General features: G+C 40.9%; 1 protein-coding gene across 1 annotated transcript; it reads left to right on the plus strand.

Annotated features, from left to right (window-relative positions):
- The first annotated feature begins 10,197 nt into the window (after window positions 1–10,197).
- On the plus strand, window positions 10,198–23,706 carry ercc6l2 (excision repair cross-complementation group 6-like 2). The gene is made up of 20 exons (XM_080468252.1): window positions 10,198–10,515; window positions 11,189–11,616; window positions 11,713–11,826; window positions 11,955–12,148; window positions 12,256–12,349; window positions 12,586–12,653; window positions 13,524–13,731; window positions 13,861–14,001; window positions 14,353–14,469; window positions 14,603–14,722; window positions 14,810–14,881; window positions 15,506–15,651; window positions 15,779–15,874; window positions 16,087–16,186; window positions 16,440–16,592; window positions 17,678–17,761; window positions 18,824–19,787; window positions 19,879–20,033; window positions 20,372–20,529; window positions 22,158–23,706. Exons 1-20 carry the CDS (start codon window positions 10,488–10,490, stop codon window positions 23,296–23,298), a joined length of 4,581 nt encoding a protein of 1,526 aa, XP_080324378.1. The 5' UTR covers window positions 10,198–10,487; the 3' UTR covers window positions 23,299–23,706.
- The last annotated feature ends 747 nt before the right edge of the window (window positions 23,707–24,453 follow it).

Raw genomic sequence — 24,453 nt, forward strand, 5'->3', positions numbered from 1 at the left:
AACGGAATAATTTTATTGTGTAAGTCAATAATTTAGCCTTCGTAAAAATGGATTGCTTTGCATACGTGCATGTATGCATGGATACGTGTGCATGACGGCATTGTTATTTGTTCATATGCCAGCATCTGTTCTGCTCTGGGTTGATGGTGGAAAAAGGCTGTGGCTCAGCCAGAACGGAAGACTGATGGACTCCAATCAGGGTCTTTATTTTAAAAAGGATATATGGGTCTGTGTTTTTGGGGCACACAGCACTTGACTAATGTGTAACTCTGCTTGTTGGGCACCAGACCCCCTTACCTTTTTTTTTCTTTCTTTTTTTTACAAACATCTCGTCTCAGGCACAACACACTTTTCACTGCAAACAGGCACAAAAAATCTGTGGAAATGGTTTCCTGCCTCAGTCAGTGTTGATTTTAATTGCACAAGTATACATGTGTTCTATCTATTTGGCTGTGTGAGTTCTGTGTGAGCACATTTATGAGTTAGCGTGCTATGTGTATGTATTTATACCAATACGTCCATCCTGCTGCACCATATCATTGTGTTTTGCAAGTCTATGATATTGTACATGCAAAGTTTTTGCATCGTGTACACTTTGTGTGTACAAACATGCATCTACTTGTGCTGATACATTGCTCTCGGTGACTTTATATTTGTATACAATAATTATGGGACCGCATGGTGGAGAAGTGGTTCACGCTCTCACAGGTCTTTTTGTGATGGACTGGTGACCAGGGTGTAGCCTACCTTCACCCGTAGTTAGCTGGGATTGCATTATTATCAATCAAGAGTATTATTAAAGATGGATGAATGGACAATACATATGGTGGAACTTGCATGTTCTCCTCTTGTTCCCTCAGGGTACTCTGGTTTCCTCCAAAAACATGCATGTGTGGTTGGTGACCCTGGATGGATATTGCCAAAATTCAACTGATCTCCATCAAACTTACAATAAACTTTTCAACTAGGGGTAAAAATGGAAAACATAATGCTGGAAAAAGGCATCCACAACCCTTTGAATCTCTTTGGCATCTCATATAAGAGGCCCAACCCACCATTTAAAAACCACTGCTTTAATATATTGCTCAAAATGACTGTCATCTTTATGAAGCTCATACAAAATTAAGTGCATGGATGCACATAGTCTAACAAAAGACTATTTAAAGTCATTAATGGTTTAATCTTAAGTACCAAAAAAAAAATTCTTATTTTGGAATTAGGTGTTTGTAAGTGTAAGTTACATAAGTGGCAATATAAAATATGAACAACAAATTACGCTTGATTCATTTTGCATGATAGTTTATTTTAGTATACTGAAACATTCAACTTTCACACATTTTGGTCTGCATACAATTCCCTGTTGGCTTTGCCAAGTATACACTCCAGAATACACACAGGTGCACAAGTGTTTTGAAAGTCCCATGACAATGGGTGTCAGAGAGAAAAGCTTCCATTCCTTGAGGGTGATTGCCCGGTGAAAAGAACTTTGTTGGTCGGGGCAAGCTGATATATTTGCAAATAACACAGTAATCTCCTCATGCCGAGCCAAACATGTCCGTGTTTGCTTGCTTATTCCACATAAAAGAACGGTTCACTCATTCGTGCTCATACACAAGCAAAGGCAAACATTCCCTTTATTGTGCAGCCCTCGCTCCTTCTCTTATTTTTGCTCCTTCTGTGAGCCCAGGAAGGACGCACTCACCCCGGAACAAGCCTGGAGGTCTTCAGACCACACACAGAGCAGTGCAAAGATCGCACCCTGACTCTCTTTCTTCTTCTCCTCCCTTCCTCATTCCCAGTGTTTTATATGGTCACTCACTCAGTATTGCTTTTTTCGTGTCATAGTTCTCTTATTATCTCCCCACCTTGCAGTCAAGCTTGACTGAGCAGAGCAGATGCTGCACATCAACTGTTGCATGTCTCCATCTTGCCTCCAGCACTGTGTTTTGCCCCTCTGTTTGTTTGTAGATGCTGATGTGAACTGTGGAAGAGACGGTCATTTTGTATGATATTTGTGCTGAGAGACCACCCAGCTGGACAGGCCAAGACACGGGGAGTGTAAGCTTTATTTTTCAACGCCTTCACTGTTCCCAGGGCCTCAGAGCTGAAAGAGATTAATCCCCCTCTGTCACCAGTGTGTGTGTGTGTGTGTGTGTGTGTGTGTGTTCATGACACAGTTTGAATTGACACAAGTATTGGAAACATCCAGGTGAAAGACACTGGTCTTTTATTTCCCAAAAAAGAAGGGAAAATATGAGAAAATGTGCATATTAGTGACGATTCTGACTTTGTACCACACTGAATTGATACTTTGCATACATCACTCAAACATTGTAATATTGTTGCACAAACTCGCATCAAAATTTGGGTCAAATTTAATTTATAGTTTGCATGCATGTTGTTCGATTCTTCCAGGAAATCTGCACAATATTCACACAACATTTGGAACAGAATCTTCGGCACAATAGATGGTCTTGCAATGGATGCACATATGTTCAACAGTCACGTGACAGTCAGACAACCGATTATTTTTTAGGAACCTATAACTAAGGAGTCTCCTCCCAGTCCAGCAATGACTTTATCATCAAATCTTAATTCTGTCTCACTAAATCTTAAATAAAAATGGAGTTCATTAAAGAAGTGCTGCTGATTGTGCTGCGGCATTGGAAACTCGTTCGTCCAAGCTAGTGAGATAGGGGCTTTGTATTTTGAATTTAGGGTTACCGGTTTCTAGTCAGAGGGTAAGTTTTTCTGTCGTGGCCAAAAATGATGTTATTTAAAGTAAAATTACACCAAAATGTATAAAGAAACCAATGTGAGAAATATTCTGGTGAATAAAATTACATTTTTGTCATTTGTCATTTTTTGTTCCGTGATGTTAGATGTAAGGATTTTAATTCTGTAACTAAATGACTTCTCGAAGGTTGAACGTTGTGTAAATGGTCTTGACCTTCCTGATCTGACATGGTAGCTGATACTGTGGATAAGGGAATCTGAGTTTCGCATTGGGTGGCACCATGTGTGAGCCGGGGATTTACAGTGTCTCCAGACCACACACAGACGGAAGGCAGGGAGGGAGGAGATATGGAGAAGCAGCAGAAAGGAAGAGAGGAAAAGTAAAATTGAGAGAGAGAGAGAGAGAGAGAGAGAGCGAGCGAGCGAGCGAGCGAGCGAGAGGGGTGTCTGAAATGACAAGCCTATAGATGGTTGAAGGACTTATCCAATGTTACCTCCAGAAAATAAATTGTTAGTATAAAGTCTGTGAAGGCTCAGAGTGCAGTTGTATTTCAAAAATCTATTTTGACAGGTCACACTAAAAGCTACATGCACTGACAGATTTAAATGGACAATATTGTACCGTATCAAGGTAGTACTGTTGAAAAAAATGGGGAAAATGCTCAAATATGCCAATAAATACAGATTTGTATATCCTTTGAGTTTGATCCCGTGTGTCTACTGGGGCCCTTTCAGTGATTCACCATAAAGTTTTCCAGCTCTGACTTGTGTATTAGGAGGAAGGCAGTGCAGCAATGAAGGAGAAAGCAATGTGTGCTAAATGGTCCATAAGTACAGCTTGGCCTGACCATGCAAACCCCTCTGGATCCCCATATGGTGAATGTGTGTGGACTGCATGCATGGACGCATGGCCTAGCCCTCAGCAGGACTGCTTCCCACCGAATAACATCCCATAAAACACAGACACAAACATGCAAGCGCATGCACATGAGGACATTACATGTACTACGATTAAAAGAAACACTCCACGTACACCTCACGATCATATGCAGTTTCTATCAGTCTCTGATCAACCCCTGCCTATTGCAAAATATATAAAGGCACTTTTTTGTGATAGACAAGGACAATATTTGATCTCTACAAAGAAATAGCGAGAAATTCTGCCAATCAAGACAAAAGTGAAGCCCTCTTTCCATATGTCCACCAGGAGAAACTGACAGACACCACGTTGTACTCCTCTGGTCCTGATTGTGAATTAGGGAGTACAGGGGAGCATAATTGCATGCTCAAACGCCTGAGAAATGGACATCCAGTTCTGCTGAGTTGGTGCTTTTTGTGTGGCCTCATTGTTGAGACGTGCAGTCATGCAGTTCTTTGAGTCCCAGTCGGTGTTCATGTTGGGTTAGGGGTTGTTCAGAAAAGTGGAAGGGGAGGGGGGTATTGTCTACAGGCCAGATATTTCATTCAGAGATGAAACACTTTGCGCCTGTCCACCATGCCTGGCAGGAGGAATGTGATTATTTTCCCAAATGGAATGAAACGCTCAGAAATCAGCACATCTTCCTTCTTCCGTCGCGTTCTGTCTCCGAGTTTCACACTCTTGCTGTCAGCCAACTAATAAGCTGTTTTAAAGGGGTTGGAGGAGCTTTTCAGAGAAAAGACACAAGCCACACACAAAAATGCACACATTGTACACCCCTGCACACACATGCACAGACGCCATAGTCAGTTACACTCTCTGCTTGATGTGCTTAGTGTGGCCAAAGGGGACAAACAAAAGGCTCCTCTATGGGGTTGCAGTGTAATGAGAGGCAGTGTGATCGTAAATATGTTGCGCTGCAGAGTTTTCCATCTCAGTGCAGGACAAAAGGAACAAGCCATCAAATTCGGGTCATCAGAGGCTTCTACGTTGTAAATCAACTCGTTGAGCAGAATCAGTTGTGTCATCGTGGCCGTCTGAGGCCCCAAAGTGGTCAGCAGAAACAGGATTCCTCAATCACAGGGGACAGAATGTAGATGACAAAAAGGGGAGCATTATTCTTATATCCACCTTATACCGGTTCAGAGCCTGCAGCTCTGTACCTCAGAGCTCTGAGAGATTTAAAGAGAAGTCAGTCAATTGTTACACGGAACAGAGACTACACATGTGAAAAAAATGGTTTCAGAATAAAACACTCTGGATCACGTTCAAATCCATTTCGTTTACAAAAAAAGGAAATAGCAGCATGTTTATTTTCAGCTTTGTGGAACGGACACAATCTATAGTGACAAAATAATGAATAGGACAAGGGGAAAGATGGTGATTTGAATTATGTGGCTCTCACAGCTAAATTCTGATGGATCGAACACATTGCAACACATGAAAAAACAACTTATGATATAGGTGGTTAACGGTTTCGCTGCATTCTGACTAGGATTTGGACTATCCCATTACATGGACATGTCCTGTAGATTATGCTGGGACAAAAAAAACCAAAAACTAAAATAGTTCTGACATTGGAAGTTTAAAAAGGAAGGTGAAGTGAAGTAGCAGCACTCTGGGACTCACAATATTCAAGATTTGAGTCCACGCTCAGTGGCCTTTCTGTGTGGAGTTTGCTTGTTTTTCCTTTGCATCCATGGATTATCCCACTCTTAATCATATTTTTCTCCCTCAGTTCAAAAACATAATATTTGAGCTTTACTGGTAACTGCTTGTCTGTGTTTGTCCTGCGACGACCTGCCGGCCTGTCTAAGGTGTAACCTGCTGTCACCCATAGCCAACTGAGATCATCTCCAGCTCTCTACAACCTTACATTGGATGAAGCAAGAATAGAGGAAGATTATTAATAGACTCATTTCTTGTAGAGTTTCTTCAAACAAAAACCTTCAAACAAAAATCATGTATGTGCTTGTGATTCCCTGTTATTTCTTTGTTAACCAACTTCCTGTATGTAACTGGCATCACTGTAAAAATGAATAGTTATTTGCTATATAAGTGAACTCTAAAATCATTTCTCTTTACAGTCAAGTTGTGTGCTGCGGAATTAAGAGGGATTAGATCAAAACATTTCAGTGCTGCTAATTAACAACTGTGTCAGATAAACTAACAAGGATTTGAGACTTATGAGACCATGTTAACACAACTGTTTTTATTATTGTAGGTGGAGATCCACTCACTCCTTGAATAAATTTGGCAGATGTATTAAACCAGTGAATGTGTGAGAGAGAAGTCAAATGAGAGAGAAAATGAAATGGATAAATGATCTTTTTTTTTTTTTTTTCTCAGTGCGCTCAAAGCTTTTGGAGTTGTCATTTTTGGCATAGCAGTAATTGGTTTTGGACCTTGGCGAACCCTCTGACTCATGAGAGAGATGTGGAACGCAAGAGTGTTTCCAAGCCTCTCGAGACCAGGACAAGACCTCCATTCAGGTCGAACCCCTGATTATGAGCAACAACAGAATGTGGCAAACGCCTGGTCCAACCTCCACAGTTAATTTGAATTTAACCTCATTTCAATGAAAATTAATGTGTGTTGAGATGAAAGCCGTGGGTGTAGGAACCGCCTCATCCCGAGAAATACATTTCTATAAATCAGTCCAGGAAGAAATTTAATGGGGGATACACAAAAAAGTCACTTTCTTTAGAGACTTGAATCTAAAGAAGATAATGTTTTCTTATAAAAGACACATCAATTAAACACATAGCGCTATGTATAAAGTCATTCCTTTGCTTTGATTTCATTGTGCTCTAACTTGTTCCAACTATCCTTATTATTAGTATTATCAAATAGCAAAAACAAATTTAATTAAGGATATTTAGGCAAACAAAGCATCTTCAAATACTTCAAAGCTACACATTTTTTCCCTGATTTGTTATTGTTCGCTTTTTTGAGCGATTTTCTTTTCTTAAGCAGAAAAATGTCTTCATTTTCTTTTGACATTAGGTTTTGCCATAACGGATGTCCTTCTTTCTTCGTGTCTTGTAGCCTCTTCCCTCACAGCCACCACCTCCATCTCATGCCTCACAGCGTCAATTATCCTTCTCACTGACCTTCCTCTTCACCTCAGGCATCATTTTAATCTCTTTCACGTGAATGACCAAACAATCTCATCCTCGACTCTCTCACTCTCCCATCAAACTGTCCAACACAAGCTTGTTGCTTGACGTATTCATTTTTGACTTTTTACAAAAAAAAAGTAACTTACAAAAACACAAGTAAAGTTTTCTCAAACCTTTACCATCCTTTCACAAATAAAATGTCAGATGAAAAGATGGGTCAGATCTTTTATTTGAAAAACACACTCCTGACTATTATAGACATACATATGTGATGATGTTATATCCCTTAAATGAAAGAGTTTCACAGACATGTTCTTTGGTCTTGTTGTATTTGATGAACAACCTCTATTCAATAGTAAAACTGAATTTAGTCTGAAATGAATGTCGGTTTTTCAACATCTTAGTGTCCACCCTCTAGTTATCTCCTTGTGCTCTTAAAGACACAGTCCCAGGCCTTTTTTTTTTTTAATTTGATGTTTTTAAACAATTTTTACATGAGTAAAGGAACGATGTGTTCATTCAACAATAGGGTCATAATTGGCCTCATTTTCTTGTCTCAAATACTGAATATTCAGGAATCCCCTCAAAGCAAGACGATTATTCCTGATTTCATGTATGTGGTATATACATACTTGAATTTATATTCTCTATTTATTTAAAGGTTGGCCATTTTTGTCTTTGTTATAGTGTCAGTACTGGAAGGACATTTGCGGAAAGAGAGCAAGGAAATAATGACTAAGGGAAGCCAGGAATCTAACCGGAGACATATTTGGGTATTTTGCATGTTGACCACATCCAAGCAAAATACATAAAGTTTGGTTTTATGTCTGGCTCTGTGATTGTTTTCTCAACATCACTAATAAAACAAGATGACAAAATTGGATATGTTACCTCTTTGCCAGTTTTGGAGCAGGGCAAAGCCAAAACCCTATATCACAGGGATGCCTGTGGGCCAAGTGTGTCCCATGATCTGTTTACATTTGGCTGCCAGCACTTATCAAGAATAATTTCCCTATATTTTACTCATACTCCACGCTTTAATACACTCTAGGTAAATACAGCATCTCTACTGAATGACCCAGGCTTTTATATGTTTACCCGTATGTGGCCCTTATTCCAAAATGTTTGGACACCCTGTACAATATGGTGAATTCAAATGAAGGTCAATCAATGTTCCATTTTTACACAGTCACTCAACTAAATCAACTGGTCATCTGTGGAAATGACTAGAGACTCAAACTTTTATCTGTCACCAATGATCTGTTAATCCCTGCTGTATCTGCTGGAGCACTGATGTATGGTTGTAAATTAAGCTAGAGAAGGCCTTTGCAGTTCGATGAGGAAGCAAGTGTATGTGAGATCTCCTGCAGTATGTAAACTGTTTGACATCAGTGTTTGGGCTTTCTTTATGAGAACATCTGTGGCAGCTGCCCTATAAATTCCCAGCATTGAGAAAGCAGGAACAGAAAGTTCCATTTTTGTATGGCAGTGTACCATGGCGAGGAGCGGACTTAGTTGTGCCTCATCTGGAAGTCATGGCCAACGTTTAGGGAAAGTCAAATCGTGGATGGAGAACTGAGACCACGTTTTCTTGCGTTTAGAAGCCTGTTCTACATAGCAACAGGCAACCTTGATGTGATCTTATTGAATGCCATCACACCACAGGACACAGGACAAAACAAATACATTTGCCTTCTTCTGAAAACATAGCGTGGGATTAGACGCTGGTTTAACACACATAAGTTGGCGTGGAGGACCCACAACCGCACTCATAATGTTAAATAGTGACTTTGACTTTGAAAGACTTGTGGGAGTGAATCTGTGTGAGTTCTCTCTGAGGAAGCCCTCTAATGGCCTATACTTTGGGGCGTACCTTGCTTTTTGCCTCCTGGCATGAGTTCTAGCTCCTTGCAGCTATGTTCATCCATAGTCGTGTTAAGTCATAGACACATTCATACAATGGATAGATGAATGGGTGGATTTCGTGTGTCTCTTCTGTAGTCTGTAATCTTCTTTCTCTCACTCTGTACCATCTTGCAACGATCTCATGTTGTGGAGCTGATAATTCATGGTACTTCCTATAACCAAGCCTGCAGTGTGTGGATTCGCTTACTGTCTGTCTGTGTCTATTCCTAAAGCAGGGTGACTAAATGTTGTTTCTTGATCATGTCATATTTTCACATCATCATTGTTTTTCAAGAGACAGTAAACTGTGCATGTATGTAAATAGTCCATTGCTATTTTGTTCCTCGTGACGTAAACACAGATGCTACCTTGTATGGATCACAGAGGGACCAGAAAACAGAGCAGCACTGCCTATAATCTGCCTCCAAAAGGCCAAAGTACTGCTTTTCAGAGGACCTTTGGAAGGGAAAAAACTTTGATATAGTTAAGTTCTTTGAACTAGTGATAACATAATCATAGAGTTACAGAAAAATATAGTTCTGTTCAAGATGGATTGTTTAAAAGAGAAAAGTTGTTTATAGAGCTGGGTGGTTGTGCCTTTGCTGCTGGAGCAGCTCATCCCTGAATTGTAATTTTACAGAATCGATCTTTCATCTCGCCATCTACATGATAAAGTGTCCTTGATCAAATCACTGAACTGAATAAGCACCTTGCATGGCAGCTGTCTCTATACGGGTCAGTGAGTGTGTGAATGACACACAATGTAAAGCGTGTTTGGGGTTGCTAAAGTGGAGGAAACGACTATAGTTGCAATCGAATTGTTGTGGTTTCATTTTCCATATAGTTATGGCATTCTTTCTATCATTTAATTTTAAAGATGTTTAAGATCTCTTTTTAAAACTGTAAAATAGAGATCGTTTTAAGCATGATAACACCTGTATTTAAACCTCCGAGCAGCTTTTCTGAGACATTGGTGTCACTGACTAAACTTGTGGTATCGCACAAGCATTTCCACCTTTCTTTTGGAAATGTAAATATCGTTGAAGTGGGTTTCAAAGTCATCTCTGTTTCAGAGATGCTGCAGAGATCATAATGGTGGCAGAGAGATTTTTTTTCTCAACCTGATGCAATGTTATTAATGAGAAATGCTCATCTGCATGGTAGTGCACTTGTTTGTAATGTTTTGACTTTTTCCAGAAAAAAGAAAGAAAAAAATCTAAAGCTCATGACTATGATAAACCTATGATAATCAGCCTATAATTATATGAACTCCTGTTATTCAAAATAATGCCGAAAATAAAAATGATCTTAAAATGAAACAACTTGGCGATTGGATTGGGTGAGTGCGGGGTTGTGCGGAGCACTTTCCACAATACTAAAAAAGACTATTGAAAATTAAAAACTGACCAAAAATGACAGTATCTATTGTTTTTTAACAAGCTAAAATATTTTTAACTTGACGCAGGATACCACTTGAATTTATATTAACGTTGCGAAAAATGTCGAAACTGCGGAACAGGCAGGGGAAATAGATAAACACCCAGCCTGCTGTGTAGCAGCTGCTGTTGCTCCTGTTGTGTCTGTCTTTGCCTTTTATTCGCTTCAACTTCAACATTAACAGATGGGAAAGTATCGCAACATCTTCAGGGCAATAGGAATGATACGAACGACGTTTCTGCACCTGTGAAACTGACGCGTTTCTCTTCACTGTGAGCTAAGTAAGCTAAGCTAAACTAAGCTAAGCTAAGCAGCTGCAGTGAGTTTTCCTGCTCAGGAGTGAAAAAGATGAAGCTTCTTTGGTCCTGATGGCTTCAACTTCTGCAGCTCAAAACGGTTTGTCTCCTTTGTTTTAACTTTAACAACGTGTGTGTCAAGCCTCTTCGTGTTGCTGTCGTGTTTGTGTCCCAACTCCTTAGCTGAGCATCACTTTCTCTAATACAGACTTATTTGATTCGTATGTAACATTGAGAGCATGGTGAGAAAGGTGGCATATTTGAGTCCTTGTCTTTACATTGGTGTAACATTGCTTTACATTTTCATGTCTATTACTTTCAGACATGAACTTGCTTGTTGAGAATGCACCCATATCTGTTAAGGAAAGTGATTTCAAGTGTACAGCGCATGAAATTACTTTTTAAACAAACCTCATCAAGGCATATCTGGCCACTCATTTCCGGCTCTGTGCTAAATATTTAAAAAAAATAAAATGATGGAATAGGACATTCCTTTAAAGTTCACCCATATAACATACATCTTCAAAAAGTAAAAGCAGTCAGTCATCTCATTTAAAATTGATGAACAATAGTTTTTAATTCTTCTACGTATAGGATATACAGTCGTTGTTGGGTACCCTGGATTCTGGCCTCTATTACAAATATATAAGGAGCAACTCAAAATAGGTTAGAAATGGATGTTGGTTTTTGCAAAAAATTACTTTATTTTCTTTTTTAATGGCTGGTGTGTGGCAAAACAGTGGATTCATACTTTGACAATGTTTTTTCTACAGCAATATGGCTCAAAGGGGACGGTTGTCTGGCATCTCACCCAAGAGATGGTGTTCTGAGAGGAGCCACGATACAGCGGCTGTCCTCTACCTCTCACAACAATGACACAGCATGGGTGATTTTCACTGACCGTGATGAAGATGCAGAGGAGGAAAACCAAAAGGAGGAGGCGATACCGGTCTTAAAACTCATGAGACCAGGCTCGAGTCACTTCACCCTGGAGAGACCTTTGTTCCCTGGTAGCGTCACAGACCCCAGACTATGCGTCCCTTTGAAGCTAAGTGAAGCTGAGGAAGACAGAGTCCCATACACCATCAACAGATACCTGAGGGATTACCAGAGGGAGGGTATACGCTTCATTTACAACAATTACATCCGTTCCAGAGGCTGTATCCTGGGAGACGACATGGGGCTCGGAAAGACTGTCCAGGTGCGAAGTAGATTACCTTCAAAATGATTAAAATATGAGCATGTATTGTTCAGGAGGTCTTACATGGGTCTCTTGCTTTTGCTTTTTTCACCTCAGGTCATTGGTTTTCTTGCTGCTATATTACACAAAACAGGCACATGGGAGGACGTTGAGAACAATCGGCCCCAGTTTCTGCAAAGTCAGACCTCTAAGCCAAATAAACCTTGTAAAGTGAGTTTTGAAATATGCTACTCATATTAACCCTGTATATAGAAATATAAAGTACATATTTTCATATATTAAATGTGTTCAGCCAGGTGCAGTGTTGCGATTGTCTTGACGTCTGTGATCTGGTCCAGGTGTTTCTTATTGTGGCCCCACTCTCAGTGCTTTACAACTGGAAAGATGAACTGGAAACGTGGGGTCACTTCCAGTGTGTGGTGGTCCACGGGCTGAGAAAAGAAGAGGAGCTTGCTCGCATTAACAAGGGCCGCGTTGAGATCGCACTGACCACCTATGAGACTCTTCGCCTCTGTTTGGATCAGTTCAATAAGTAAAAACCATACGAAAAACAACGAAGCAATATGTGATAGAGGCATTTTCTCGGGTGTTTTTGTTGTGTTATTCTAACATAGAAATATGCTCATGCTCTTTCTACAGGATTAACTGGTGTGCTGTGGTTGTGGATGAGGCCCACAAAATTAAAAATCCAAACTCCCTGATCACTCAGGCCATGAAGGAACTGGCATGTAAGGTCAGAGAGCTTGCTTTTATGTGTGCAGCGACATCCCACATTATTTGTATTTCTAGTGTACTAATATGACAAATTCTGTTTGTCTTCAAAGGTTTAGTCAGTCACATGTGCTTCTCTGTTATATTGGCTATATAAAGAATATAAGCAGCTGCCTATTTAGCGACTACAGCAAATATTGGTGCGGTTTTCCATTTTTTTGCAAAGCTTTTAATGTTTTCTATTTGTCTATTGAACAGATCAGAATTGGTCTCACTGGCACCATCCTGCAGAACAACCTTGAGGAGCTGTGGTGTGTCATGGATTGGTAAGTCAACACAGGCATTTTGTACTACATATTGTTTATTACTGATAAGAAAAAGAAGAATCGAATCTTTTAAATGATAATACATGAAGTGTAAATATTTCAGCACATAAAATTTTAATATTATTCAATAATGATATAATGTCTATTTACATCAATGAGAAGACTATAAGATTACCTATACTAATAAGAGTAATAAACTACAAGAAGTATTGACATATATATTTACAATACACATATACATTAACAGTCAACAGGCACATATGTACATTGTGTGAATGTAGACCAAAGAGAGTGAAGTTGTATCTGTCACACAGAGGTGAGTTGTTGTGTAAACTATGAATGAAGTCCGGTACCATTCTCTGTGACTGCAGAGCTGTGTGAGTCTGCTGGAGAATGAACTGTCGCACGACTCAGAGTTGTGTTGGAAGTAAGAGGTGTACAGTGTGAACAAGAATGGAATGGGAACAGAACTGTAAATTGCCTTGCTGCTGTGTCAGACGGAAGGATGCTAGTCACGGAAACTGGTTCTTGTCTGAGAGGTAGTCAACACTCCAGGAGCCATGTTAAGCCCCCATCCTGAGCGGCTTCTCAGTAGAATAAATCATTTTGAAAGTATTTGAATAAATCAAAAAACATGCTTCCACTGCCACCACCCAGATGAGAGATCAGGCTGCAGCAGGTATTTATTGGGGTTATTCGAGAAACAGTGTAACTAATTCTTTGTGAGGACATCACCTCACTTTGGCTTTTTCTTCCAAGCACATAACCAAAGTGTTAATTTGATAAAGAGTGATTATGTGAATCCAGCTTTCCTTTTCACTTCGAACACCTATCATGAGCATTTCTTTATTTTTTGAAATTTTGTTTCAGGGCTATACCGGGTTGTCTGGGCTCGTTAGGACATTTTAAAAGCCAGTGTTCAGATCCCATTGAGCAAGGACAGAGACACAGTGCAACCAAACGTTCCCTAGCCACAGGCAGGAAGGCTGTCCGAGCCCTTGTGAAGAGGATTTCCCCTGGTTTCTTCAGGAGGACCAAAGCTCTAATCAAAGATCAACTTCCCAAGAAGGATGACAGGGTGAGTTCAGCTCTATCAAAACATCTTGGAGGCTTTCTGTTCTCTCAATATAGACTGTGATCATGATGAAATCGGGATTTATTATGTCTTGAAGCGTCTCTCAGATATGTTCACTGTGCTTTGTTCTAGGTGGTGTATTGCTCTCTAACAGACTTTCAGCAGACTGTTTATCAGGCAGTGCTGGACTCTGAGGATGTGACGTTACTGCTGAGGTCAGCAGAAAAATGCGACTGTCACAGTGGACGCACTCGCCAAAGCTGCTGCTATAAAGTTAGTTCATTGCTTTAAGCATTTTCAACCCTTCTATTGGTTCTGATACAGAGGCAAATACCCAGGTGTGTAGTTATGTGTTTTGCAGCATATGTGAGATACAGATTTTCACTAGTTAAACTATTTAGTTGATATATTTATTTCACCTTTTAGCTTGTTGGACTTTATGTGTGGAGACTGCATGTTCTCCATGTGAGTGCACGTGGGTTTTCTCCTACAATCCAATATTTTTTTCCCCCCTGTAAAGTATATTGCATTTCCTATAAAGAATTCAGTCTAAAATGTCATGTATCTTGGTGTATGTTTTTGAAACTGTATTTCTGGTTTAAAATCATGCACGTGCACTTGCAGAAAAACTCTGAAGGCGTTGAAATGAAGGCGATATACTTTAGTTACCTGGCCATACTGAGGAAGGTTGGTAATCATGTGGCCTTGCTTCAGTCAACTGCAGGGACCAGCAAGAAGCAGGTAGGACCGTGTTCTCCTCTATCTGGTTTAGTGTGCCAGTTTATCACACCTTTCCTTCCTCTGGATGGATTCTAAAGTTCGTCCTGCATTGTCCGGATTTACTTCATTGAAACAACTCATTTGTTTCTCCCAGGAAAAGTACGTGCAAGCCATTTGTGCACAAGTGTTCCAGAAGTTTCCAGATTTTGTGCAGCGATGTAAAAATGAAGCATTTGAGGCCCTTTCAGATCCGATGTACAGCGGAAAGATGAAGGTGCAGTACAGAAGCGAGAAATGTGCTGCCTGTTACTCTCAGACATTTATCAGATTTTATTGTGATTACATTTTTTTTTTCTTTTAGGTTTTGCAGAAGCTGCTCAGACATTATCTGCAAAAGAGAGATAAAGTACTTGTTTTCTCTCTCTCAACCAAGGTATGTGTGGGATTTTGTTTTCTTGAGGTTTAATCAGTGGCATTTATGATGGCTGTGCCAAGGTGTGTACCTATAAAATTATTTATTACTCAATGTTTCAAATGAAATTTTGTCAAACTTGGTCTGTTTAGTACTTTTTTGGTTTTAACTCAGACCAGTTCTGTCTTGGACTAGCCTGAATGCACCTTTTAACCATCATTGTCAGTTGATTCGTTAACAGAAAACAATAGCTGATTGAATCATTTTTTCTCCTTAATTTTCTAAAGATTAATATAAAACCCTGAAGGTTCAGACCTAATGGCAGACATTCTTCTTATCGCCAGTACTCTCAATTTGTGCACAATACTACAAAATTAGAAAGCTGGCAGAAAGCAGTGAAATGTAGATTCACACTCACAAATTGTTATTATGGTGGTCCTAAGGACCAGTCAGTCTTGTTACAAACAAGTAAATTAAAAGTGATCTGTATATTTAGAAACCCACCATGTTTTTTTTTTAATTATTACATTTCTAAATAGGCAGACATTCACATTACCCTTCAAAGAACTAATTCATTTGGAACTGTCAAATTGGGATTTATGAATTTGCTTTAAGAAGTTTTCTAATCTGTGTGTGACCTGTCAGCTCTTAGATGTGCTGGAGAGTTACTGCTTGGCAGAGGGGCTGGACTTCAGCAGGTTGGATGGATCCACCAATCCCAAACAAAGGGTTCAACTTGTCAAAGACTTCAATAGCTCCCCTCACATCAACCTCTGCCTGGTCTCAACCATGTTAGTAGATTTTTTATTTTTTGGGGGATTAAATATTATCACACCATCTTGTTTGTTTAATCTATTATAGAATACGTTGTTTGACTAATTCTTGGACCTGCTGATAAATTGGTAAATGTCTTTTTAGGGCCGGTGGTCTTGGTCTTAACTTTGTTGGTGCTAATGTGGTGGTACTGTTTGACCCCACCTGGAATCCAGCCAATGACCTTCAAGCCATCGACAGGTTGGTTTGTTGGCCTCAAAACAATTTTTACAAGTGTTTTTACATCTGCTTGTTGCAATTTAGAACAGCATTTTATCACAGTTTTCTAAGTTTCAACAGCCAGCTTCCTTCTTTGTGTCCCTTGTTTCAGCCACTGTTTTTAGAACCACAAGGTTTTAAATTGCACTAATTGGTGTTATCGTGCTATTGAAAGTGTCTGTGATGTTTATCAGGGCGTATCGTATTGGCCAGTACCGGGACGTGACTGTTCTCAGGCTGATCTCATTGGGGACTGTGGAGGAGATTATCTACCTCAGACAGATTTACAAGCAGGTACTAAGACATCTATTAATCCCCTTCCCTTGATAATTTCCAAGAGAAATCTCTGCATTCAGACGCAGCCGCTACATACTATAATTCCTCCGTAACTGACCCATCCCATCTCTTTGAATAAACACGTCTGATTCAGCATGCAAGAATTGCATGAACAGACGGCACAAGATTCTGTTTAAACAGGAAAATCCCTGTCAGTGATTCATGCTGATTGACTGAACTTTCTTCTCTTGTTTTCCTTTCATTGTGGCAGCAATTGCAGAGTTCAGTTGTTGGAAAAGAGAGCGCCCGTCGGTATTTCGAGGCCGTGCAGGGGTGTGTTGTTCAAAAGGGGGAACTGTTTGGGATCAAAAACCTCTTCAGACTGCAGACAAGAGGGACATGCCTCACCCGCACGATTCTGGAGGTGAGATAGCCAACACGTCCTATTCGGTTGTTTGATAAATGAGGTGTCTTATTGCAGCTCACTGCCTGGACTCCCCTCATCCAACTGACTCCCAACCACAGCCGCAGTACGAGGTCTCATGTAGCGAATATATTATTTATAGTCTCACAACATTATCCATATTGTTGCATGAATCATGATTTATATTCCTTAACTTTAAGTATTTTAGGATTTGTTGTGGGAAGTATAATAGCACGACGCACTCATTGTTACCATTAGTGAAAAGATGAAGACTTTAACGGACATTGTTTATACAGACCGGATGATATCAGATTATGAGCGATCATTTTTAGGATATGATGTTATGAGGTGAAACGAGTGTTAGAAATTGATACCAAAGTGAAACTACTGTTACATTGCTTAAGTACTAGCTCCGGATTACAAGTACAAGAACAGTTCTTTAAAGAAGTCTTCTCAAAGTATATTAAGAATGACACGATAGTGACTAGATTTAGATAAAAAGCAAGGAATCTATCTTTCAAAAGAATAAACTGAAAAGTTTGTGTTAAAGTTGTGTGTGTACTCGGTACCAACGTAGGATTTTAAAGTGGTGAATTACATTATGTAAATGTATTTTACAATCCCACACTGACTTGTAAAAGAACAGCCGCTTATAAATATTACATTTTTCACGGCTCGTATTTGTGATCCTTGACTCTCAGTGCTGAAAATTTTTGTCAGGATAAAGAAGTCAACCTACAATGGATGCAACTATTAATTTTACTGTTTATTGCATTCTTTGAGCTTTGAGCTTTGTACCAATTTGTGGAAATAAACCTCACTGCAAATTTTAGTTGTGAGTTGACTCCAGTTGGGCAGCTTTACATGACGCACCTGAAAGCCTCACTCCCGGCCGTCAGATGCTAATAATCGGAGTAATCCAAAGGGATTAAGAATACACACCCCCATTCATCACTGAGGAAAGTTAACAAGTCAATCAATTCAAAACATTTTCAATGAGGTATTGGCTTCAATACAAGTGCTAACAGTGTATTTTAATCATGAGTGTCTCTACACATCCTTGAATTGTGTTTCTTTTTTTTCAGCGAGAGGAACATGTGGAGGCCGGCGTGGCGACAACGCGCACACACGGCAGCGAAGAGGTGCAGGAGGGGATGAAGGACGTTAGCGTGAGTAGTTCTGCCTTCCTCAGAGACCCAGAACATGGGGCACTCATCTTTCCCATCCTTAACTCTGTCCCCACTCTCCCAAGCGGCCCACTCAAATCCTCCCGTTCCCGTGTGAAAGGTGGCGTAACTCTCTCAGAGACCGTCCTGCCTGTCAGTCAACCAGCCCGGGCAATCTTATATTTGTTTATCTTTCATGTGAGCAGACCACAGGTCCTGTTTAGACAGTCTGAAAAATGATCCACTTTTGTGGACAGCTTTCTCTGCTCACTATTGTTTCGTAGGTTTTTCGCTGTAGATTTTGAGTAGAGTAGCAGCTGAAGATTTTGGCTCAATAAAAAGATTTCACACTCGAGTCTTTACATTTTGCTGACACTGAAGGACGTAGATCCGGTTCGCTCACTGTCTTTCAGATGCTTTTTGAAGCAGCTGGGTGTAATTATTTGCTTGTCCTAATGGAAGCAGCAGACCACACTGAAGTCAGTCTCCTGCTTTCAGCCGGGGTATTTATTTACACTGTGATACCCCTTATCACTCTTTTCCCAGCCAGTCCTGCTCTGTTCAGCTCACTGTCCTTTTTACAGTGCTGCTGCGCTGCTGAGACTCTTCAGAGTCTTGCAAAAATGCAAAGAGAAAAAAAAAAACTAAACACACTGAGCCCTTTTATTGTGCATTGAGAGAAGCTTGAGGCTTGTAAGGACAAATGCACGCCATCTCTTCAAACTAGAATGTGAAGCTTGTGAATTTTGTGAAATTGGCGTCCCTGACGGCAGCCAATTGAAAAACTCAAGGAAATTCTAGTTATTTTAATATCCGACATTGATGAGACCATATGTCACATTGCGGATTTACTGGTAAAAAAACGTGTGCTTTTATTTGTTCAGGTGGTTTGGTCTTTTTAAAGATGGCACCAATAAGGGAGACGCAGATTTTTGAGTTTTTCTGTGCAGTTTCAGGCTTTTTCTAGCGTTCATCAACAATTTGTTTTCACTTTTCCTGCACCCTCTACCACTTTGTCAATTTGTCCAGAGTTTTTCTTGATCTCTCTTTCTACTGTTTATTTAGGAACCTGGAGTTTTATTGCCTGCATCTGGAACCGCAGCAAATGAGAAACCAGCCACACAGAACAGGGACGGATCTAAAGACGTCCCCAGTGGAGTGCTTGACTTTAGCAGTGGAAGTGAAGCAGAGGAAGACGTAGGGCCGAAAAGAAAGGCCTCACATGTCAGAGCAGATGATGCCAGCAAGAGTGGGAATGTTACAACGGGTGCCGGTCGATTCAGTCTCCTCCAGCATGGTTTCTCCAGACTCCTCGAAAGGGTCGAAGAAAAACCAGATTTAGGCGATGGTGATGGCGACAGCAGTCCAGATGCTGATGGAAGCCCTTTTGAGGAAGATGTTCAGGATCAGAAGACTGATGCAGTGTCTTCTGGTACCTGCAAGAACCCCAAAACAGAAAATGATGCCGTTGGTTTCCAGAAATTGAGCACAAATATGTGGGATACATCCAGCAGTTCAGACAAGAAACAACAACGAGAAGGCGAAGATTTCCTCATGAAAGAAAATCCTGCGTTAGAGGGGAGACATGGCATGAAACGATGCATAAAAAGAAGAATTGCAATGGATGAGAGCAGTGATGGAAACTCTTCACCTGACAAAAAAAAGATTAACACCCTCAAAACTCCTGTTCCCAGAGTGCATCACTTCGAGCGATACTCGGATGAATCTGACGATTTTGATCTGGAGTCAAAAACCAGCACCAAGAAGGATTTTGTCAGTCCACATAACCGGGGGAAGAAGAGGCAAAGTGTGAGTGTCAGAGATAAGACAAGACACAAGTACACAGACGACATCCAGACATTCACCTCTTCAGAGGACGAACACACGACTCCGAAACATGTTCAGAGAGCGACTCCCGACAAAACAGAAAAACGAATAAGAAGGCAAAGACGTGTTTCTTTCACAGATCCGAAAAGTCAAACATCTCCAGCATCCAAAGATAGAAAAGAGACTATTGACAGCATGCTGGGTGAGAATAAACACTTTATTTTATTTTTTATTAATGGTTAATGTTTGTGAACCTATTTTGATCATTGAAGATATTTGTTCTTCTTTTAAAGGCGGCGTACGGGAGGTGGCGTATATCCACTCTAATCAGAGAGTTGTGGGTGGGAGCAGAGCGGAGGAGTTGATCAGTCGAGCTGCTGTAAGAGACGTGTTTGAGCGTAAAATGTACTCGCAAGTCCCAGCCAACCATCTTCTTAGCTCTCCGGAGGTACGTCCTAAAGATGCTGTTCTGCTCCAGTGGGGTTTTTTTTTTTTTTGTTAAAAAATATAACTAGAAGAAGTGTTAATCCAAAATATGTACAATTTTAAAAACAAAAACAAAAAAAACTGCACTGTTGATACAAAAAGTTGCATTACACACTGCAGATGGTGTCACTTCGACTTGTTTTACAACACTCCAACACTCAAAGTGCACAGATTTAGTCTCGCATAGTTAAGTCCCATAGCTGTTATTGCAGTTTGGTTCTTTGTTGTAAGCTGTGATAAGAATAGCAGTTGATTGCATGGTCAAAATCTTTTTTTTTTTTTTTTTTTTTTTAACGTCAGAGCCTGCAAGAGAGCTCACAAGACACCCAGCCACAACCTGTGAATGTCGTGCTGCAGACGCCCAGTGTGGATCATCCGCCTACATTTACCAACAAGAGTGTGCACAACACCCGACAGACCACTTTCATCATGGGAGAGACTCCTAAAGCCATACGCAGGTACCGACGGTGTGTCAAGAGAATGTAGAAGTACAAAGACAACAGTTGCATCAATGATCGAGCAAAGAGAAAGAGGTGATGGAAGGCTCAGAGGAAACTTTTAGTCGACACTAAAGCATTAGAGTGAATGGAAGGAGAAGCGGGCGCTTGAACAAATTCAGAAATTTAAAAGGAATGAGAAAAAACTGGAATGCCCGGCAGTGGAAGGAACCAGGCCAAATTTATTGTGGATCAACTTTTGAGCGCCGCCGACTGGGCCTCATTAAAAGTGTTGGTGTGTGGAGGGGCGTTCATGACAATTGCAGGGTCCCAAATCTCTTCACAAGGTCGCATCATGGACACTTTCTGGGGACAAAAAGTGAGGTAAGAAAGTGACTGTTATTGTATTATTATTGTAGGTGGGTGAAATGTCCCCGGTAGGTGATGAAAGCCATACCTAAAACATGATCCACTTGTGAGGTCCGACTGACCTTGTGGAGAGAAAATGACTGGACCTCACAGTTGGCTTGTGGCCTTCGCTGTGAAGTTACAATCAGGTTAAGGTTCTGGTTGGACTAATCGTTGTAATGGTTAAGGTAAGGTTAAAGGTTGAGGGAATGCATTATGTCAGTGAATTGGCTCCACAAGTGATGCTATCTGGGCGTGTGTGTGTGTGTGTGTGTGTGTGTGCGTTCGTGACATACGCATATGTGCATTTAGTGAGAGACCACCTCTGAGCTTTTCCCTTCCACCTCTTTCCCAGCATCATGCCACTGATTACCCGGCTATGATCGGGACCAACAGTGCAGGAGTTTTCCCTTCCTCAACCACAGCTCTCCTGAGCCTAACCAAAAAGGATTGCCTCAGGACTTCCAAACCCACACTGACACACACGCTCTAACAAGCGTTCACACACACAGATACACCCGGCTCTGGCCTTCTGCACGCCTCTACCCCCTACCTTCCCTACCTACTGGCCTGCAGACACACACACCTTTGTGGCTCCAGTCTCTCTCCCCAAGGGAAAGGCTGCATCTCTGCCCAGGGGCTCACCAGGGAGCGAGAGTACACACTAGTTATATTGATATCGCCTCAGTTAACCTTGCTGTTTAATGGCTGAAATTCACATGCATGTCAGGATTTTACTGTCTTTGCTTTTATTTATTGTTTTTCCAGTGAAAGCCACAAACGGTAATAACACCATCATGATGCCGCTGTACCAGGAGCGACTTTGAAGTATTTCAGTCCCCGGTTCTGGTTAGACGAGCACTTTAATGACTGCCTCGGAGCTCAGGAAAAACACCTCATACTGCATCGCTGTCTGGATATGAGCCTGAATATGTGGGGAAACTATTTATCTTAGGTTAGGCCTGACAAACCCACAGAATATGTGATTATTAATATACATCTTGTGGCTTTTTTTGACGTTTTATGTGTTCCTTAAAAGTGCTTTATAGCGTAGTCAGTAATGCCATATTTGGGCCTTACACTTTCTGTGCATGTGTCAGTACGGTTTTAACTGATCTGTAACTCATTTGTGTGAGCGTTTCAGTGATTTAAACAACCTTGGTCTCTGTTTAAGTGAGTTTTATTCCTGGATGGGTTTTTTTTTTTTAACTCGTCTTTCTCGGTGTGTTTGTCTTGTGTAGGCAGCAGCTGGAGGAAATGGCTGAAAAATTCAACTTTCCATCGGTCTGTCAGTTTGCACGTGAGGTTCTGAGCAGGAACTCAAACCAGAGACTGGAATGGCTACAGGAGTATTACACCTCACTAAAGCACCCCGAATTAGCCGGCACAGTCATGAGCTTCTTCCCACAGCCTGCCTTGACACATGCTTCCTCCTCATTGGCTGGCCCCTCACCTCCCACAAAAACAGTCATTACCAAATGTCGCAGAGGAACCAGAACTCCACAAGATGTTCCCAAAGCCACAAAAAAGGCCAAAGATGTTCAGACTAATCCTGAGCTCAAGACTAAATTTGATTCACTCCAAAACAATGCTTCACAACAGAGTAAAACTGCTAGAATTTCACAAAATGGTTTTCTGGAGCCAGCCAAGAAGCAAGAGATATCACAGAAGGATGTTCGAGAACGTTTCAGTGATGATCCAAGTTCAGAGACGGAGGAGACGGTTTTTATTACCAGAGGACGCAAGAGGACAAAGAGAGATAGTGTTGCGCGTTCTGGAACCCACAGAGCCAATGGTGGTCTTGGCGTGAATCTGGCCAGCGGCAGTGGTCTGGGGTCTGAGGAGGCTGCTGCTTTCCTGAACCACACAGACAGAGATACCCCTTCTTCTCCAGACCTCAGCCATGGCAGGTCCGCCATGGCTTCCAAACCCACAGCACAAGGGCGGAGGGAAAGTTCTCAGGCCCCGGCTAACTCAAACAATCGCTCCTTCCTCACAGATCTGTTGGGGGATACATCTATCCTTGATGACTTGCTAAAGCCCAAACCCAGGAGTGCACAACAGAGCAGCCATCCAAAACCACCCCACACCCCGTCAGTGTCGGTCGACGCGCCTTCACCAAACAGACACACAAGTCCTGGTTCAAGCTCACACACTCACACTCACCAGGTCAGTGCACCTGGGCGGGCATCAAAGAGCAGTCACAAGGACTTCTGGGACATTCTGAATGAGGGTAACGAGGAGAGTATAAACAAATTAACAGACCTGGATGAGGTGCAGAGAGTCTGCATTAACTCGAGCTTTGCAGCCAGAAGGAAGCCCAGAGTAGAAGAAGGCAAGGGTCTCTGGAAAACCAATGAGAAGTTCATCTGGAAGAAATAACGGAGAAGATTGCTGCTTTATTTTCAGTCACTTTTTACTATACAGCCAATTTTCTCAAAACGTGTTTTAATATTATTGTGCACTTCTGTTATCCATTCCTCTTATGGTGGCTGTGATTTTCTTTACTTTTTTAAAAAAACTGGGAGAATCTTTTACTGAAATAGCAAAAACCTGAATACCTGCATATTTTAGATTACTTTTTTATTTTTTTCAATGGTTTTATCAACAAAATTTGGAGACAGTAATAGTAAATTTTTAATTGAAATTATGATAATGAAGACTTGTGGTTACATTTACGGGAACAATATATGCTCTTTATTAAATTGTCCAATATTCCCAAATGCTGTACTTTTAACTTTCAGACGACGCTTCAATTATGAAAAAATACAACAAGACATGCTTGAAATTCATCAGTTTGTATGACACATTATGATTATATAAGTTGTTAAATATTGATTTTGTAGTAAGAAGCATGTTAAAAATGAGGAAAGGAAGTTTCCATTGTAATGTAATATACGTGGATTTTAAATTTTTTTTCATAAATTTGCCCTGTACACTGTCATTAAAAACATATATATATATATATCTTGGAAGTGTAGGATGTAAAGGGCAATAGTTTCAAAATCACAAACTGTGATGTGTTAGAAATTTGTAACTTAAAGAAAAGGAATGAAATGTAACATTTCACCAGAACTTAAATGTCATATTTTTATCCGTTTTTTTGATTTCCTCCTCATGTGTATGAGTTTATTGTTTTTGTACTCATGAATAGTGGAAGGTCAGCATCATTGTTGCACCCCTGAAGATGAGGTTCTGTGTGCGACTGGACAAAGGGGGCTATTCTGCTTTAAGTGTCGGCCATTATCGTTACAGGATACCAGGATTGCCACCCAAGAGCAACGGACTCCTCTGCAGGGATGTCAGTTAAAAGCTCTTAGCGGCCGTTACGTCTCAGTCACTCTGCGGGCCTCGCCGTGTCCCACTCCCCAAGAGAGTGTGCACACAGTGTGGACGGTGTGGTTTCCCTGCAGTCCTCTGTGCTGTAATCCGAACTGTCCGCGGCTCCACTTCAGTTTTGCCTCAAAGGCCGTTCAGAGTGGAAGCTGCTGCGCCATTAGTGAAATAACAATAAGCAGTGGGGGGGGCTTCACATCC

The sequence above is a fragment of the Lipophrys pholis genome, assembly GCF_963383615.2.
Source record: "Lipophrys pholis genome assembly, chromosome: 7".
NCBI classification, from domain to species: Eukaryota; Metazoa; Chordata; class Actinopteri; order Blenniiformes; family Blenniidae; genus Lipophrys; species Lipophrys pholis.

What these genes read in the sequence shown, in the direction of transcription:
- ercc6l2 (XM_080468252.1), top strand. Translation starts at nt 10,488, where the DNA reads ATGGCTTCAACTTCTGCAGCTCAAAACG. An exon ending in AGCCAAATAAACCTTGTAAA is followed by an intron (nt 11,827 to 11,954) that starts GTGAGTTTTGAA and finishes GATCTGGTCCAG; the next exon opens with GTGTTTCTTATTGTGGCCCC. An exon ending in CAGGGACCAGCAAGAAGCAG is followed by an intron (nt 14,470 to 14,602) that starts GTAGGACCGTGT and finishes TGTTTCTCCCAG; the next exon opens with GAAAAGTACGTGCAAGCCAT.